A 15800-nucleotide genomic window follows, 5' to 3' on the forward strand; every position below is an offset into this window, starting at 1 on the left:
AATATTTAAATATTCCATATTTATTGTTATTTCTATCAACAAACTTTGTTGTAACATTAGTTCTACCAATTATCCTTTTCGTAAAGTTAAAAATGGAATTCCTGCAAAATATTTTCTAATAATGGTCAACTGGTTGCCTAGTTTAAATGTTAGTTAGTAGTAAATAAGTTAGATGTAGAGTGCGCCATATTTTCTTATGTATTTCTATACATACCCAAAACTATATGATATTTATATGTATTTCTCAGCACACGCACGCAATTACGACTTATCTCATTGACTTAACGTTTGCATATGGCTGTTGTTTACTTAGACAGCGCAACAGTTTTATTTTTAATTATGGAGCAGGTTAAAATTAATATTCAATGTAATTTTCCTTCTAAATTAACAAAACCAATCTATACTTGTATTAATAAATATGTAATTTGTTGCAGCTCTACATAATGACTGAAATTATGTAACAAATGCAGTATCTTACAATGTAAAAAATCCTGTTGTTTTGCATGTTATAATACGAACTTTTAAAGCTACTAATTAATAGCTAATTGGTGATGCATCTACTAATCGCCAACTTTGTTGTTACCTGCCGCGAAACCACACATCTTTCCTTCGCAATTAAGAAAATGATATCCTTGCAAATGAATAAGCATGTACCCATTCACGTGGCCAAATTATTTAAAAAAATAAACGAATTATAATGATCGTGAACTTGCGTGTCCCATAAGCGCACATTACGAATCTGTTATGTATGTAATTGATGGGCATATAAAGTAACTGGGAAACTGCCAATCAAGCTATTGTTTTTCAATACTTAGTGATTTCCACTTGTGAAATTTCATCCATACCAGTTTCAACCCCGTCAAGATGAAGTTTGTTGTTATTTTCATCATCGTGCAGTGCTTATTGGTAAAGAATACATTTTAACTTAAGCAATAAATGTTATTGGGGTGGATTTAAGTAATTTGGGTTGTCTGCATTTTTCTAAATACTTAAGGCTACTGACTTTATAATTATGTTTTACTCTGATTTAGATTCAATACGCAACGGCTGAATTTTCAGCACAAAAATACAAGGAAATGCACGATACTTGTGTTAACCAAAGTGGTTGTCCAGAGGACATTATCGAGAATGCGCGCAACGGTGACTTTAACCCGGATCAAAGATTCAAAGCATTCTTGAAATGTTGCTTTGAACAGGAAGATGGCGTAAGAACTTACATTTTTTCAATCGCCTGTTGCAATTTTATTACTGCGAAAGTAATGATTACTTTCAGCTTGATGCAAATGGTAATATACTGGTTGACAAAGTCCTGGAATCTTTCCATGACGATCTTGTTGCAAAATATGAAAAACCAATGAGGGAATGCAACGATATCGTTTCACACGCCGGTGACACCCTGGATTACATCTACAACTATTGTTATTGTGCCTACGAAAAAACTAAGGAGGTATTTCTATTAAAATACAGCGTATTTTCATATATGTATTATTAATTTGGTTCTATTTGCAGCATTTTGATATTCCTTAAGTGAATGTTTATCAGCAATTGGAGTTATTGGAATTATTTCCTGAATAATTTTATAGAACGATTTGTTTGTAGGCAATCTGAAAACAATTTTTTTTATCTACTCTTTACATTTAATCCATTGTAAATTATATCCAACATGTTGAGATTTTAATATTAAATTTACAAGTGCACAAACATAAAAATAAGAATGTAAATTAAATTCTCACTATATTCCCATCCCAGTTACTTCTTTTCTTTGGTTCCTGAAGCTGCTTCTTTATCTTTATCTAGTAGTGCACTACGAATTCCTGCTTTTTCTAGAGTTTCCACCAGATCACCAGACTGGTGCATTTGCAAGAGAATATCACAACCACCAACAAATTCACCATTAATATATACTTGTGGGATTGTTGGCCAGCTTGAAAAATCTTTAACACCTTTAAAATAAAAATTATAATAAAATACTAACAAATTGAATATAATTATATAAAAAGATACCTTGACGTAAAACTTCATCTTTCAAAACATCATGAGCATCATATTGTACTCCATGCATTCTCATAATCTGTACAACGGCATTACTAAAACCGCATCGGGGTTGATCTGGTACTCCTTTCATAAAAACCACCACTTTACTCTTTTTTACCATTTTTGTCAAGTCTTCAGTGATGTTTGGTTTAGCTGTGCAGAAGTGTGCTTTAAAAATATTATTTAAAACACCTGCCATAGGACGTCTGGTTAAAGCGTTCATCTTGATTTCTGTCTATTCAATAAGTACAAAGATAAACGTGACTTGGAAATGCTTTTTTAATTTGATTTATAATTTAATGAAAATACCAGCGCCGACTCTTTGATAAGATTTTGTCTCTGGTTTTGTGGTTACGATCTATTTGAATTTCATAATCAACGATCATATACATAAAAATGAGTTTTTCATACAAAATATAACTAAATATCTCTTAAAATAAGCATTTATTAGAAATAATCTGATATTTTATGAGAATATCTTTAAATATAAATTGATATTTGACAATACTTAACAACCAAATCATTTTTTGTGTAAAAATATGTTGATCATTTAAAAGTATCCATGAAAGTTATAATATTTTTGCCTTGTAGGTTATCATGTCGGTAATGTCACTTGAATGTCACATTTGTTTTGATTCAAGCCAAATCACCCAAAAGTTGATTTTGGCTGCTAAGAAAATCTGAATAACAATGGAAACAACACCGTCAGTATTAATAATTAGTAACAGCAACACGAAACCAGCATCTATCATTAAATTAATCACCAAGCATCAACCCCACAACAATGATACCAACATATCCATTCATCCCTTTCAAATAAAAACAAAATACTACACAACCACCATCAATTTAATTGGATTTAATGACAATATAACAAACTTGGACAAAAATGCCTCATTCCTGAACACAATTGAAGCACTTATCATACACATGGATGCTAATAAACCATCTGCATTGGAAGATGTAGATAAATGGACACAACTTTTTGATGAGCTTGAAATTCAACCAGAAATTAAACTGCTTCTTGCTAACTACTGCAATGAATCCACAGTTATTTCCAAAGATGATGCGAATCTATGGTGTTTAGATAAGGGCTTTGAGTTTGTTGAGTTGTTTCCACCACAGAATGAAACCCAGAGTGGAGTGATAGAAGAAGAAAATGAGTTGGAAGATGCATTTGGGGAGGAGAAAGTTGGTGTGGACCGAGTTCTGGAAGCATTAGAGAATAATCTCTGGTCTAACATGGAGATGAGTGATAAGGATCCAATGAGTAAAGAAACTGAAGAGGAAACTGATATGTTTTTGAGCTGTTTAGTAATTTGATGTCGATGAAGAGCAATATATCTAATATGCCTACAAATGTGAGGAAACAGTGTGCTGAGCAGATGGTCACTGCATTTTGGAATGCCATTGGTGGTGATGAAGATGAACTTGGAGATTTGTAGCTCTTTGTATATTAAATATTTATCTGTGTATAATTCCATAAAAATTAAATAAACATAATTAATATTCACTGCTTTTATGTTTTGCTGTCTAATTATTGTTAAACTTGAAATTTCAAAGCAAAAAATTCATATTTAGGTGTTATTTAATGTTAATTTAATAAAAGGAAGTTTGGTCATCTATTTTTGATGTATTTTGCTGTTATTGCAGCTTCTATACAACAGAATTTAATATTCGGTTGAAAAACTAATCATATTCATTTATATATTTATTTAAAAATAGAAAAATCTAGTTATTCTTTTAAGATTTTAAAATTACATTGATTTGATTTGAATATAACTATATCTCTTAAATTATAAAATTAATTTTTACTTATTTTTGTTTCCAATAAAGTAAGGCACATTAAATTGAACATGAGAACATCAAAATATAAAATTTACCCCATTCTAGGTAAATTCAATGAGAACACAAATTTTATTATTATTACCCTGAAAGTCTAGCCTTCCTGCAACTCCTCAGTTTCTTCTCAATTACTTCACCCATGGCAACATCAGTTGAGGACATAATCAGTCTCCGTCTTAGCTTCACATTAATATCAGGCTTCTGGGGCTTCTTCTCTGGATCTGGTGTTTTCTCCCTGGGTGGGCCAAACAGTCTAGTTCTGTTACCATCATATGGTGACCAAGTCAATGGCTTGCGCCTGAAGCCTCTCTGGATAATCACTTGTTCATCTGGAGATGGTGCTTTGTTGGGGGTGGCTGGTTCATTGGGCACATCAGGGAGCTCGCTTAAGGCCGATCGTCGTTGAGAAGACAATCGTGTAATGCGCTCCTCATCATTTCTTGTATCGTCCACTATTTATTTAAAAATTTAATATGAATCAAACCAACGAAACCAATGTTTTATTTATTTGGATTACTTACTTTTCAGATATAAAATGCTACAAAGTTTTCATTGATAGTCATAGATAATTAGGGCGGGAAAGCTGCGAATTGCTTTAACTCATGATGTGTGTTTACGTACGCCAAGTAATCGGTGTTTTCGCGGCATACGCGGCGCGTCGAACTTGCGTTGTTCGTTAGGTTCGTTAGGATTGTCGTTGCGTTCGTTGAGTAGTTTTTACGCTCTGGCGGTTAGGTTAACCAACAACTCCAACAAGTTTGGTAAGTTTTGTCTTTTGGAAGTTTACGTAAGAGGAAAAGAGTTAGATATACTTCTTTACGAAGGGGTTAAAATGCGTTTTTTTAGTTTACTTAAAATATTTATATCCATAGTTGAAAATGCCAATTTGTAACAACACGATATTTAAAAATGGAAATAAATAATAAGAAATATTATATTTTTAGATTTAATTTTGTCTACCCTTCCATTGATTTTAGTTATGCAATCACATTCAGAGATCAAAACTCTCAAATTAAATAAACATTAAACGTTTATTTTAATTTACCTGTTTTTCCATCAAATAGATCAGGATGATCATAACGATGTTATCTTAATAAAAGCGGCAATAAAAATACAGTTAAAATTAAAAAAGGAAACAATTTGTTCTGATTTAGTTGTATGTTTAAAGAATGTTTTCTGTTGTTAGTTTTAAGGGTTTTTCGACATCAGTTTTAAATGGAATTAAAATCTCACGAATCATGGCGTTTAATTATAATCTAACTACGAATTTTCACCACCAAACTGGGCAACAAAATAAAACGTTCATAACAGATAAAATACAAATAAAGAAACGATCAATACTTAAATAAACTGATTGCACACATGTGATGAGCTAGGTCTACAGCTAACATTTCGGGTCCTTGTATCTCGTATCTTGGAATACAAACATTTAAAGATTGAAAGGATTTGAAGAGAAGATGAAATCATAATTTAAATATTTAAATATAAATACTATATACGTTTTACGCATTTTAGCGTTGAATGTCTGAATTACTTCAATGCGTATAATAAACTCTGTAATATAACGTTTTCGACCGCCACAACGAGTACGAATTGTCAAACTTCAGCAGGTATACGCCCTGTCCGGGATACTTGTGCGAGCCAGCATAAACTTCGTTTTGGCAGTCGCGTCGAAACACCGGCACAATCTCCGTCAGCAGGGACTTACTATTACCCTGCATATTGGTCGAACCCGCCTCTAAATCTCCACCAGGCAACTGGAGATCTTCATCGTAGAGTTCATCTTCAATGTCGTCACCCTCTTCATCTTCACTCTCAGAAATGTGCACGGAAACACGATCTGTTGTCGGTGTGCCGTATTCAAAATACAAACCGAAACCAATGTCGTAATGGTCAGTGGCAAACTCCCAGAAGAGTCGCGAGCCTTCTAGATGCGTTGGCACACGGACTGTTACAGTCTCACCGTGGCCAACGCGCACAACACCATCGCCTTCTGCTTGTGATACGGATTGTTTAAACGCGTCCATGTCCGCACGCGTCCACATATTCGCAGCGACCAGTTGATCGAGCGAGTCTTCATCGTATTCTTTTGTTTCGTTTTCGTTATTTATTGAATCCTGATAAAATATAATATACAAATAATATACTTGTAATAAAGTATAGAAAAAATAACTTACATAGTCTTTTGTTTCGTGTTTTATGTCCTCGCTGATTTCAGTAGTTTCACCACGTTGCGCAGCTTTGAGCTGTTGCATGTACTGGATGTAGTGTTGCTCTTGAAGTTGTTTAACTAGCGCGCCTTGTTTCTCCGGTTCGCCGGGAAATTGATGCTCGGAATATTTCCTAAACTGTTCATATGTCTGTTCATTGAGCGCCTGCTGAATCTGTCGTTTTATAAGTTCTTCTTGTTCAAGTCGTTCCTGCTCCTTTTGTTGTTCCAATTCTATTTGTTTCTGTTGTTCATATTCTGCTTGTTTTCTAACTTCATCTTCTTTACTACAAAATTGATTTTACTGTGTAATTACAGCAATAAAATATTAATAAGAATGTCTTACTATTTTCTTTCTTGTTCCTTCTTCTCTCTTCTATGTGCTTCAATATAAGTTGAAAACAAATGACACTTTCTACTTAACAACTCAACAAAACCAGCCCTAGCTTGATCTGAAGACAATCCACCTAATTTCTGCCATGCTACCCTTCTATCTCTGCCAACCACATCTAATGCCCCCACTGGGGGCAACTTGTGTATTGCTTCACTAAATGGTCCATGTGAAACTTGCTGGGAGAATGCAACCAGTTGCAGCTTATCCTCATAACTAAAATGCACAGCCTTTCCCTCTTTTTCTATAATACAACATAAACTTATTTAATAAAATTAAAACTTCTTCGATGAAATTTGTGAAGTTATAAATACCTTTGTAGAAACTGACAGCTAACTTGTACACCTCAGGTAATGGAAGTCCATAATCCAGACATGATTCGTTACCGTTCACAGGCGCCGCATCCTCTTCGTTTTCGTAGTTTATTCTTAAATTTGAGAAGGAACCCGAAATTTCGGTGTTTTCCTGCGTTGCAGCCATTGTTGTTTACGTCAATGACACACAGTTATCTTTGGGTGCTTTAGGAGCACTTGAAGCAAGTGTCAAATTTTAAACACTTTGATTTCTCTTTTTAAGTAACACACTAATTGTCGATTTATAAGCAATGATTTAGTTTGGAAATGTTTATACTTATAATTTTGTTTGTTTAGAAATGGTTATGAAAAGTTGAGTAGCGTTAATTACTTTTATAAAGTTATTTGTTTTTATACAGTGTGTTGCAAATGCCGCATCATAATTGGTATCATAACCCAACACCTAACGCTTTAAAAACGTTCCGTGGCGGAAAACACCGCATTCAAGTAAATAAATAAAAGAAGAACTTTAAATAATGGTGAGTAATGAAATAATAATAATTTTTATGTAATACATTATTTTTGTCAATTATGTACTTTAGTATTATATTTTTCGTAACTTTCAGGGAAGACACAAAGAAAAGAAACATAAGAAAGAGAAGAAACACAAAAAGACAAGAAGAAACACAAGGAGTACTCATCATCTAATGATTCAAGTGCTTCTGAAGATGAATGGGTTGAAAAACCATCAAGGGAAACAAAATCAGTTCCAGACAGAGATGACTGGTTATCGTTACCAGCAAACTTCCTCTCAGCAAGCAATAAAGAAATTAAAGACTCACGAAAACAAGCTAAACAAGAACAGAAACTTAATGATCAATATAATCCAGCAACATGCTCCAGAGAGTTAAATCCTTACTGGAAGGATAATGGAACAGGTTTGCCTAGTGCATCAAGCTCTGCTTTCAAGAAACCTAGCTTCAATGAAGATAATGATGATGAATATGATTATGGGCATAAATCATCTGCATCTGCAAGCTTAAATTCGAATTTATCAAAGAAAACATCAAACTGGAAGAAGACTAAACCTGAAACAAGTGTTTCAAACAAAATAATAGATCAAAAAGCAGCACAAATGTTAATGCAGATAATGTTGAAGAAGAAAATAAAGTGTTATCTCAAAAGGAATTGAATGCATTGGCTGCTAAATTAGTAAAAGCTGAAATAATGGGAAACACTGCATTAATGAAACAACTCCAACTGAAGTTAGATTCCGCAAGACAACTAAGAGACGAAAATCCTGGTAAAGCTAAAGAGGAAGATGTGATTCTAACACAAACAGACTCCAAAGGTTATTCACGACCGTTAAAATCTAAAAGTGACGATTGCCACGAGAATAAATCGAAAAAACGTCGAGTTGATACACACACTGATGGCGAACGCAATAAATACTTTGCCGATGATGACAAATATAATTTGAAGCAAATGTTTGAGCATGAAAAATTCAACACTGCCGAAAAACAAAACGAAGAGTTCTTGTCGATACTTGGCAAAAGCAAAAATGATGATCTAGACGAGATCTTCACGGATAAAATACGCAACCATGAAAAAGACGGTAAATCAGAACGTAGAGAACGTGATAAAGCAATCAGTGAGCATACAAAGATGACTCGAGTCCTGACAATTGCAATAAGTGTCCTACAAGTGACGCTGTGCGTAAACATTTGATTGTTACACTTGGACAAACTGTATACTTAAGTTTACCTGCGCATGAACCACTAACAACTGGGCATTGTCTAATTGTACCTACGAGACATACAATTTGCAGCACACAACTTGATGAGAACGAATGGGAGGAGATTATGGACTTCAGGAAGGCCGTGACTAAAATGTGTGCGAATCGTGGCGAAGATGTTATATTTTTCGAAGTGGCGAGATATTTGCATCGTTTTCCACACATGTCGATCGAAGCTGTCCCTATGGACAAGGAAATCGGTGATTTGGCGCCGATTTATTTTAAGAAGGCCATTGATGAGTCCGAAAATGAATGGGCTACCAATAGGAAGCTGGTTAAATTGGAGGGTAAAAATGTGAGGCGTGCTGTACCGAAAGGTTTGCCGTACTTTTTCGTCTCGTTTGGAATGCAGGAAGGATTTGCGCATGTAATTGAAGACGAAGAGGCGTTTCCGGTGAATTTTGCGCAGGAGATCATCGGAGGGATGCTGGATCTGCATCATTCACGGTGGAGGAATCCGAAGCGGCAGAGTTTCCAGCAGCAGAGCGATAGAGTGAAAGAATTTAATCAAGAATGGAAAAAGTTTGATTTTTGTCAAAAACATGACAAATATCTTAAGTCCAAACCAGCATCATGATAATCTGTTCTCTGTGAACATCTTACGGTTAATAAACAGATTTTAAAAAATTATTAAATCAAGTAATAAATGTTAAACCTATTTTCTTTCATGTTGAGAATTACACATATGACATAAGAATAAATGTAAGAAAAAACTTATTATGTTGTGACCTTAAAGATGACTTATAATCTTCTATGATTGACCTAAACAATCATCTCTAGTTCCCTAGCATAATCAATTGCTTGTTCTGCAAGTTCCTGTGAAGGAATGGAATCATCACTCTTCTGCACCTCAGGTGTGAATATGAAGACATTGTTGGTGAGCTTCCATTTCATAACCCTCTCTCCAAACTCTTTTGCTTCATCCATTTTAGGCAAATACAACATTCTAGCTGCATTTTTCAGAGATATTCTCTCATAAGCTTTCTCAACACAAGCAGCAATTTCAGCTCTGATTGTATTCAAGAGAATATCCATGAAAAAATTGTAATTCCTAGCAGGGACATTTCCTTTGGCCAAAAATATCTTATTATAACTACCTTCCATGAGGAACTGCTCAATGGACAATGGATGTCTAATGTAAATGTTCTGCTGGATGATGTCAGCTGGAAGCAGTTCCAATTCAGTGTGGAATTCAGCAACGCGATTTTGAGACAGCAGGAATAACAAGTTTAGTCCCAGCAGTTGATATTTAAACTCGGATTCAGTGATGGATGCTTGGTAGTCAAAGTAATAACATTTTAATTGTGCCATGTATCTTTCAAAGGACTGAATGTCCTTTGCTTCAATACTCCATTGTACACCAATTTCCAGTGCATCTCTAGCCAGGATTAACTCTTGTTTGGATGCTACCGAGTTAGATGTTGGCAAAAAGATGAGATTAGTTAATCCCAACTGAAATATTTAATAAATTGAAGAGTTGCATTACAGGCCAAAATTTATAACCTCAATAGTTGATATTTACCTTTAAATCGGCGAGAAGTTTTTCACATTTGCTTAGATTTGGCTTTGCTACACCCCATTCTTGTCTGAGGGATTTGTATAAAGCAGCAACTTCGTTTATTCCGGCCATACTTTAATAATTTAGAAAATAACTTCTGATTTCACAAGTTTTACAAGAGAGAATGATTTGTATTTTTGTAGCTGTCAGGAAAGTCAACTTTAGATCATGTAGATGATGTGGATCATGTACATGTCAAGCTAAATACTTTAACCTACATTATAACAATTTTTTGTTGTGTTTGTTATTTATATTAGTCTTCTTACCAACAAAAAATATAGTTTCCACAAATAGTGTTTGTACCATTTTTGTTACCAAATTATAAGAAACAGAACAGCAAATTATTTGATTTAATTTAAATTGCACACCAGACTGCATGTGAATATAAATTTTTGTAAATGATTCTTTTACATGATGTCTATACAAGGTGGTTTACTAAACTCAAATTAGTTTATTTCTTAATATTTCTTAAAAATTCCATGCATTAATAAATTAATTGCAAAATATTACTTAAAATTGCATCAATAATTATTTACTCATCGTAAACTGTGGCATTACCAGTTTTGATACATTAAAAAAGTAATGAACAAATTTTCCTAAAGCTTAATGTACACTACGTCGCCATGTAAACAACTTTACTTCATTTCGTAAAAAGCTAAAATAATTCCATCAATATATAAAAATAAAGCAATCTATTAAATCATATAAGTAATTAACAAATAATTGTTGATTTGTGATAAGTAGTGACGAGTTTATAACGCAAATCAATAATGTAAAGCGTGCTGTTTCCGCGAAGAAAACAAACCGGTAATGTTTACATTCAACGAAATGCAGTTGTGAATCCCCACTCTTCGCGCATTGACCAATCAGGACGAATGTCGCCGCCGGCGAGTTTCATAAAAGCGAGGCGCACTTGCAGCTGATTGCATTTTGCGAACACGTGTGGTGTGCATCTGACGTTTCACCGTGCGAACGGGTCGAATCAAAATAAACTCATCCCAACCCAAAACGCAACATTGCATAAAACCTAAACAACGCGAATATCATCGCAGTACCAAACCAACCGTCGTCAGTGATCGATCCTCAGAGTAACGAAGTGAAATTATTCATTTCGTGCATTTCGTGGATATTGATTTTACAACACAACACAACAAACATGGCTTTTATGATGCCAGTGGTGAAGAACGATTGGGACATCTACAAGTCCAACCGTTCGCGACGCGTGTCCGAGTGCAGTAACGGAACATCATGCCGTTCGAGGAAGGTGTCCGAGTGCAAATCAGAAGGACCCAGCCTATCGACATCACCACCAGGTGCTGATTTTATCGTCGGTTCACCGGCACATCGCAGCGTGCCGGCGAATATGTCCCGACAGTATTCACGCGCTTCATCCCGCAACTCACAAACGAGTCTTATACAAAGCCCGTGCAAGAGTATGTCGTCATCACCGCCGAAGAACGGCTCACAGTCCAGCCTCAACAAGTTCCACAACCGGCTGCTGGACAAATTGAAGCGCTCGCTGCGTCGGAATGACTGCTGCGACAACGAGCGCACCAGTTCATGAGGTAGGCGCTCCTCGACGCCGACACCGCCGCCGCCTTCAACGAACAACAACAATACGAACAACGTCGGCACCCATCAGCACCATCACCAGCAGCAGCTTCAGCACTACATTGGTCGATGATTGAGCCACTAGGGACGCTAGTATAAGGTTTCTCTTCACACTTCAGACTCACATTTCACAGAGTAGAGAATTATTAGTACGTAGTTTAATGATGTAAGTTGTAAAACACTTTCGAATCGCGCGGCGTGGCGAGAAGCGAAAGCAGCAGGACATTTCTTTGTTTGCGTGTGCGGGTCATTGACACTTTTTGGGACGATAAGACGTGCCCTGTGATATTTTCTAGAAAATATTTAAAAAAAACAAACGCTGTTTTTGTTTTGCTCATGTAATCAGCTTCAACGAATTTTGAGAAAATTTGAAAAGCGCTCTAGAAAATATTATAACTTAAAAAACAAGGCGTTGGCCAGAAATTAACCTTGACTGCGACTGGCAATGATAAAAAAATGGTGATAATATCAATTTAATAACGATTAAATTGATCGATCGATGGATAAATGATAACGCGAATTGTTGTGGGATGATTGAGTTGGGTCGTGAGTCAGTTTTTATATTCATATACTCGTACACACACACGTAACATGCGCGCCTTGTAAATGTAAATCGAATTTTTCGCTAATTTGTTAAGCGGAGTTTTAAGAAGACGCGAGAAATCAAACAATTGCGTGGTGTTTGCACGCGAAATTAAGACGCACTGCCCGGAACCCCGATGCGGGTCGAGTTTTTTCGTCTTTTTCGATGAAATTTTTTACTTCTCGCCGCCATATATGATGAATAATTGCAAACAATGAAACAGACGAATGTTGATGACCACATGACAACGTGCCGAGTATTCGTGCTGCTAGCAAACATTCCAGAGTATTTATAAAATAATAAAATTATTACAAGTTTTAATAAGAGTTGAAGCTTACAGAATTTAAATGACACACAGGATGGACAATGTACACGTTCATCGATACACTTTGTTAAAATGACAACTGACAGATATGAGGGGTTATGCAATCAAGAATACACGATTATTTTGACAGTGAAGGGAGGAGCTTCATGATTATGACAGTTTTTGTAACTTTTTTCGAATGACACATGAACTTGACAGCAGATCCTATTGCAGACGTTCTGCGCATGACTATATTATATTGTATTATATTCGTTTTATTTATTCGAAGATGTTTACGTTTTTAGAATTATAATGTTGTATTTTTAAATAAATTTAAAGAATATTATAATGGGAATATTATACGAATGATAATAAAATCAAAACTAAGAGAAATGATTTTTATTTGATAATTTCAAAAGGAAATAACCATAACCTAACTTTACCTTAATTATAATCTGAAATCTTGCATTTTTTCTTTATTTTTCTATGATTTAAGATGTTTTATGTTTAAAATTTCATAATTCTCTTTAATTTCTCTTTAATTTCTCAAAATTTCTAGTTTAACGTGTTTAAATTTGTAAAAATATATTTCTTTTATAAATAACACTGATAATTAATAATACAAATTTAAAAACTCCAAATTTTAAACAAATTTAATTAAAATTCTTGAATTTTACTCTCAACAGGCATTAAACCTTTAAATTTTCTTTCTACTGCTACTTATTCAATATTCTGCAATATTAAATGCCTAAATTATGACCCTGCCAGTGCTTTCAAAACTTAAGACATTAAAAACTAAGAAAGAATGTAAAAAAAAACTGGTTACGCCAATATATAAAGACTAAACATGTTAATTTCAGTATTTTAATGAAGTTTTAGCCGTTAAAGAATCTATTAAAACTTATTTTCGTTTAAAACATAAAACTTTGCAACACAACCTCACATAACCTCTATAAAACAATCTCAAAATATATTTCATTATGCTTTCCATTTTCGCATTTTTTTACATTTAATTTAATACTACAATTGTTTCACGTCGCATGGAAAACTACCAGCCTCAAATGATGATATGCCTCGCCTGCAGGCTGCAGTTAGTCATTAATTCCTGCCGCATGCCTGCCGCAAAACAACATTATTCAAACTGCCAGCCACGCCAACCGACCAACCCGTACATGTGTGACTGTTTATTGACATCAATTCGTTATTGTGCGACGTGCACAATGTGTACACTGCACGAGCTGGTGTGGATGCGAAAGTAAACCGAAGTAAACTTAAGTCAATTAAGTACAGGTAGGTAAACATCTTACAACGGGACAAGATGTCGAGTCAAACTTGCAAATAGGGCTTTTCTTTTTTCATTTCTTTTTTTTATTTGCGTTACGTGTTTACGAATGTCGACGATCAATTTTATTCGTCCGCAGCATTTGTCAACAAATTATTTTGCATTATGTACAGAAACGTAAGAAATTATGTTTTCGTGATATCTGACACGCAAGTAGCAACAGATTTGTTGTGATTGTTATTAATTTCATTGCATTTCCTGTAATAAATTGTTACAATCATTTGGTACAGTAAATTACGTGTTTATTTGGTTGCATAACGCATTGAACCTAACCTCCGCCAATACTACACATTACATAATATTTAAAAAACGCCCTTGAAATGCATGTGCGTAATTAATTTACATTTTTTGTTTGTTTAAAAAAAATATAATGTATGTTTAGATCAGGTTTTATTTACGTTGGCATTGACTTTACTCGAATGTTTAAAGTTTAAAACTTTTTTTTAAGGAAGAGATTGTTTTCGAGTCTCTGCCGGGTACGAACGCTGCGCGCGTGTTCAAAATCCGCGCATAAAACTAAATTTAGAAAAGAATTCAATATTTTGCAACACATGCTTCATTTCACTTCTCGAAAGTCAATATTTAGAATAAATGCAGTTTGTTTAGATTCAAAACTCGATCAAAAGAAGGTGATTTGAAGGTTGTGTACATATTATTGAGTTTTTCTTTGTAGGTAGGCAACCATCCCATACATTTTTAATAATCTAAACTAATTTTAATGTTTATTACATTTTTTTATTGCAAAAATTATGAAGAAAATTCATATTCAATTCGTAGAAATCCTAGAATAATACGAAAAGTACTATAGCGCGTAATAGTTGGTAATATTTTCGCACAATTCTATTTTTATGTCAAGTTAATAATACGGCGTAGGTTTGTCATTGTGTTTCGTGTTGTTTCAACGGATTGTTGCTGATACCGCACGCCGCCGGCAGTCGGATGTAATTCTAATCCTTTTAAAGCAATCTCCTCCGTTTTCCGCGCTGCTGTAGCCCCGCCTCCAAGCCGCCGTTTACTCTTGGCAGGCGCTTCGCAATTTCGCGTCGTGCGACACAAACGCAGTGTCATGCAATACCCGCGCATAAACAAATTATATCTAATAATAACACACGAGGTTCTAGTACTCGTACTTCTAGTACTCGACGTTCGCAAACATTACATACATGTGTGTATAGAATAAGAATCAAGAATCGGATAAACGGAAATTTACGGTTTCTTTCAATCGCAAGCTGGAAAATTACCTCTGCGAATGATTACGTAGAATTATCCCCTGAAATTACACCCTGACTTGCTTAGAAATTACTTTGCATTTTGTCTGGAAATGATAAAACACAATTCGCAATGATTGTGCGAAGTTATCAAAAAACCGTCTGAAGGTTCATAGTAATTTTAAGTGTGAGTTTTCCAGAGACAAAAAAGTACTTAGAGAAAAAATGGAAATGAAAAAATTCATTCCTGGAAATTTCCTTGATTAGCATTACATATTTTTGGCGAAAATAACAAAAAACAAAAAAATGATTATTGTAATTTGTACTGAGCTCACTTCACACCTGAATCATAGTGAGTCATACACACCTCAGTCATACTCCTTACAGATTAAGATAAATGATATAGGGCGACATGGTGGCATCAGTTTGAATGCGATTTTGCACAACCCTGGACGGAAGGCAACTGGTGGACGTGCGCCGCGCGGCGTACACACTTCGGTCGCCGCCGCCGCTGCCGCCAAAACGCCAAGCGCACGTCCTTGATAACGCAACCTTGAATCCGCTCAATAGTCCACGCTTGAATGCATGAAATCCAAGCATTCGAAATATATACATTGTTTCATGTAT

At 34.9% G+C, this 15800-nt stretch overlaps 7 protein-coding genes across 8 annotated transcripts; 4 read left to right on the plus strand and 3 right to left on the minus strand.

Annotated features, from left to right (window-relative positions):
* The first annotated feature begins 745 nt into the window (after nucleotides 1-745).
* Nucleotides 746-1715, plus strand: LOC135792708 (pheromone-binding protein-related protein 6-like). The gene is made up of 4 exons (XM_065303384.1): nucleotides 746-906; nucleotides 1032-1205; nucleotides 1274-1447; nucleotides 1510-1715. Exons 1-4 carry the CDS (start codon nucleotides 865-867, stop codon nucleotides 1525-1527), a joined length of 408 nt encoding a protein of 135 aa, XP_065159456.1. The 5' UTR covers nucleotides 746-864; the 3' UTR covers nucleotides 1528-1715.
* Nucleotides 1615-2402, minus strand: Grx5 (Glutaredoxin 5). The gene is made up of 2 exons (XM_065303383.1): nucleotides 2005-2402; nucleotides 1615-1943 (listed from the first exon to the last, which is right to left on the minus strand). Exons 1-2 carry the CDS (start codon nucleotides 2255-2257, stop codon nucleotides 1750-1752), a joined length of 447 nt encoding a protein of 148 aa, XP_065159455.1. The 5' UTR covers nucleotides 2258-2402; the 3' UTR covers nucleotides 1615-1749.
* Nucleotides 2403-2625: 223 nt separating this feature from the next.
* On the plus strand, nucleotides 2626-3547 carry LOC135792706 (alpha- and gamma-adaptin-binding protein p34). The gene is given in 2 exon segments (XM_065303382.1): nucleotides 2626-3334; nucleotides 3337-3547. Coding segments are annotated over 2 exon segments (753 nt in total). The 5' UTR covers nucleotides 2626-2724; the 3' UTR covers nucleotides 3480-3547.
* A 185-nt stretch (nucleotides 3548-3732) lies between these two features.
* LOC135792704 (Golgi resident protein GCP60) lies at nucleotides 3733-7121 on the minus strand. 2 transcript variants are annotated; one of them, XM_065303379.1, is made up of 5 exons: nucleotides 6794-7113; nucleotides 6435-6723; nucleotides 6057-6375; nucleotides 4401-5996; nucleotides 3733-4331 (listed from the first exon to the last, which is right to left on the minus strand). In XM_065303379.1, the coding sequence occupies exons 1-4, from the start codon at nucleotides 6957-6959 to the stop codon at nucleotides 5415-5417; spliced, it is 1356 nt and encodes a 451-aa protein (XP_065159451.1). In that variant the 5' UTR covers nucleotides 6960-7113; the 3' UTR covers nucleotides 3733-4331; nucleotides 4401-5414. The 2 variants fall into 2 exon arrangements, with proteins under 2 accessions (XP_065159451.1, XP_065159450.1); XM_065303378.1 differs by having other exon boundaries at nucleotides 4401-6375; nucleotides 6794-7121.
* An 80-nt stretch (nucleotides 7122-7201) lies between these two features.
* LOC135792163 (CWF19-like protein 2 homolog) lies at nucleotides 7202-9302 on the plus strand. The gene is given in 5 exon segments (XM_065302778.1): nucleotides 7202-7279; nucleotides 7399-7449; nucleotides 7452-7869; nucleotides 7920-8450; nucleotides 8453-9302. Coding segments are annotated over 5 exon segments (1770 nt in total). The 3' UTR covers nucleotides 9145-9302.
* Rpn12 (regulatory particle non-ATPase 12) lies at nucleotides 9211-10290 on the minus strand. The gene is made up of 2 exons (XM_065303380.1): nucleotides 10090-10290; nucleotides 9211-10019 (listed from the first exon to the last, which is right to left on the minus strand). Exons 1-2 carry the CDS (start codon nucleotides 10195-10197, stop codon nucleotides 9330-9332), a joined length of 798 nt encoding a protein of 265 aa, XP_065159452.1. The 5' UTR covers nucleotides 10198-10290; the 3' UTR covers nucleotides 9211-9329.
* Nucleotides 10291-11041: 751 nt separating this feature from the next.
* Nucleotides 11042-13016, plus strand: LOC135792232 (uncharacterized). Its single transcript, XM_065302844.1, has one exon. The coding sequence runs from the start codon at nucleotides 11282-11284 to the stop codon at nucleotides 11687-11689; it is 408 nt and encodes a 135-aa protein (XP_065158916.1). The 5' UTR covers nucleotides 11042-11281; the 3' UTR covers nucleotides 11690-13016.
* The last annotated feature ends 2784 nt before the right edge of the window (nucleotides 13017-15800 follow it).

This window comes from Atheta coriaria, unplaced genomic scaffold (assembly GCF_025399875.1).
Source record: "Atheta coriaria isolate IRGN ID8LTWV9N9 unplaced genomic scaffold, Caltech_Dcor_3.1 hic_scaffold_5_pilon, whole genome shotgun sequence".
Taxonomy (NCBI): Eukaryota; Metazoa; Arthropoda; class Insecta; order Coleoptera; family Staphylinidae; genus Dalotia; species Dalotia coriaria.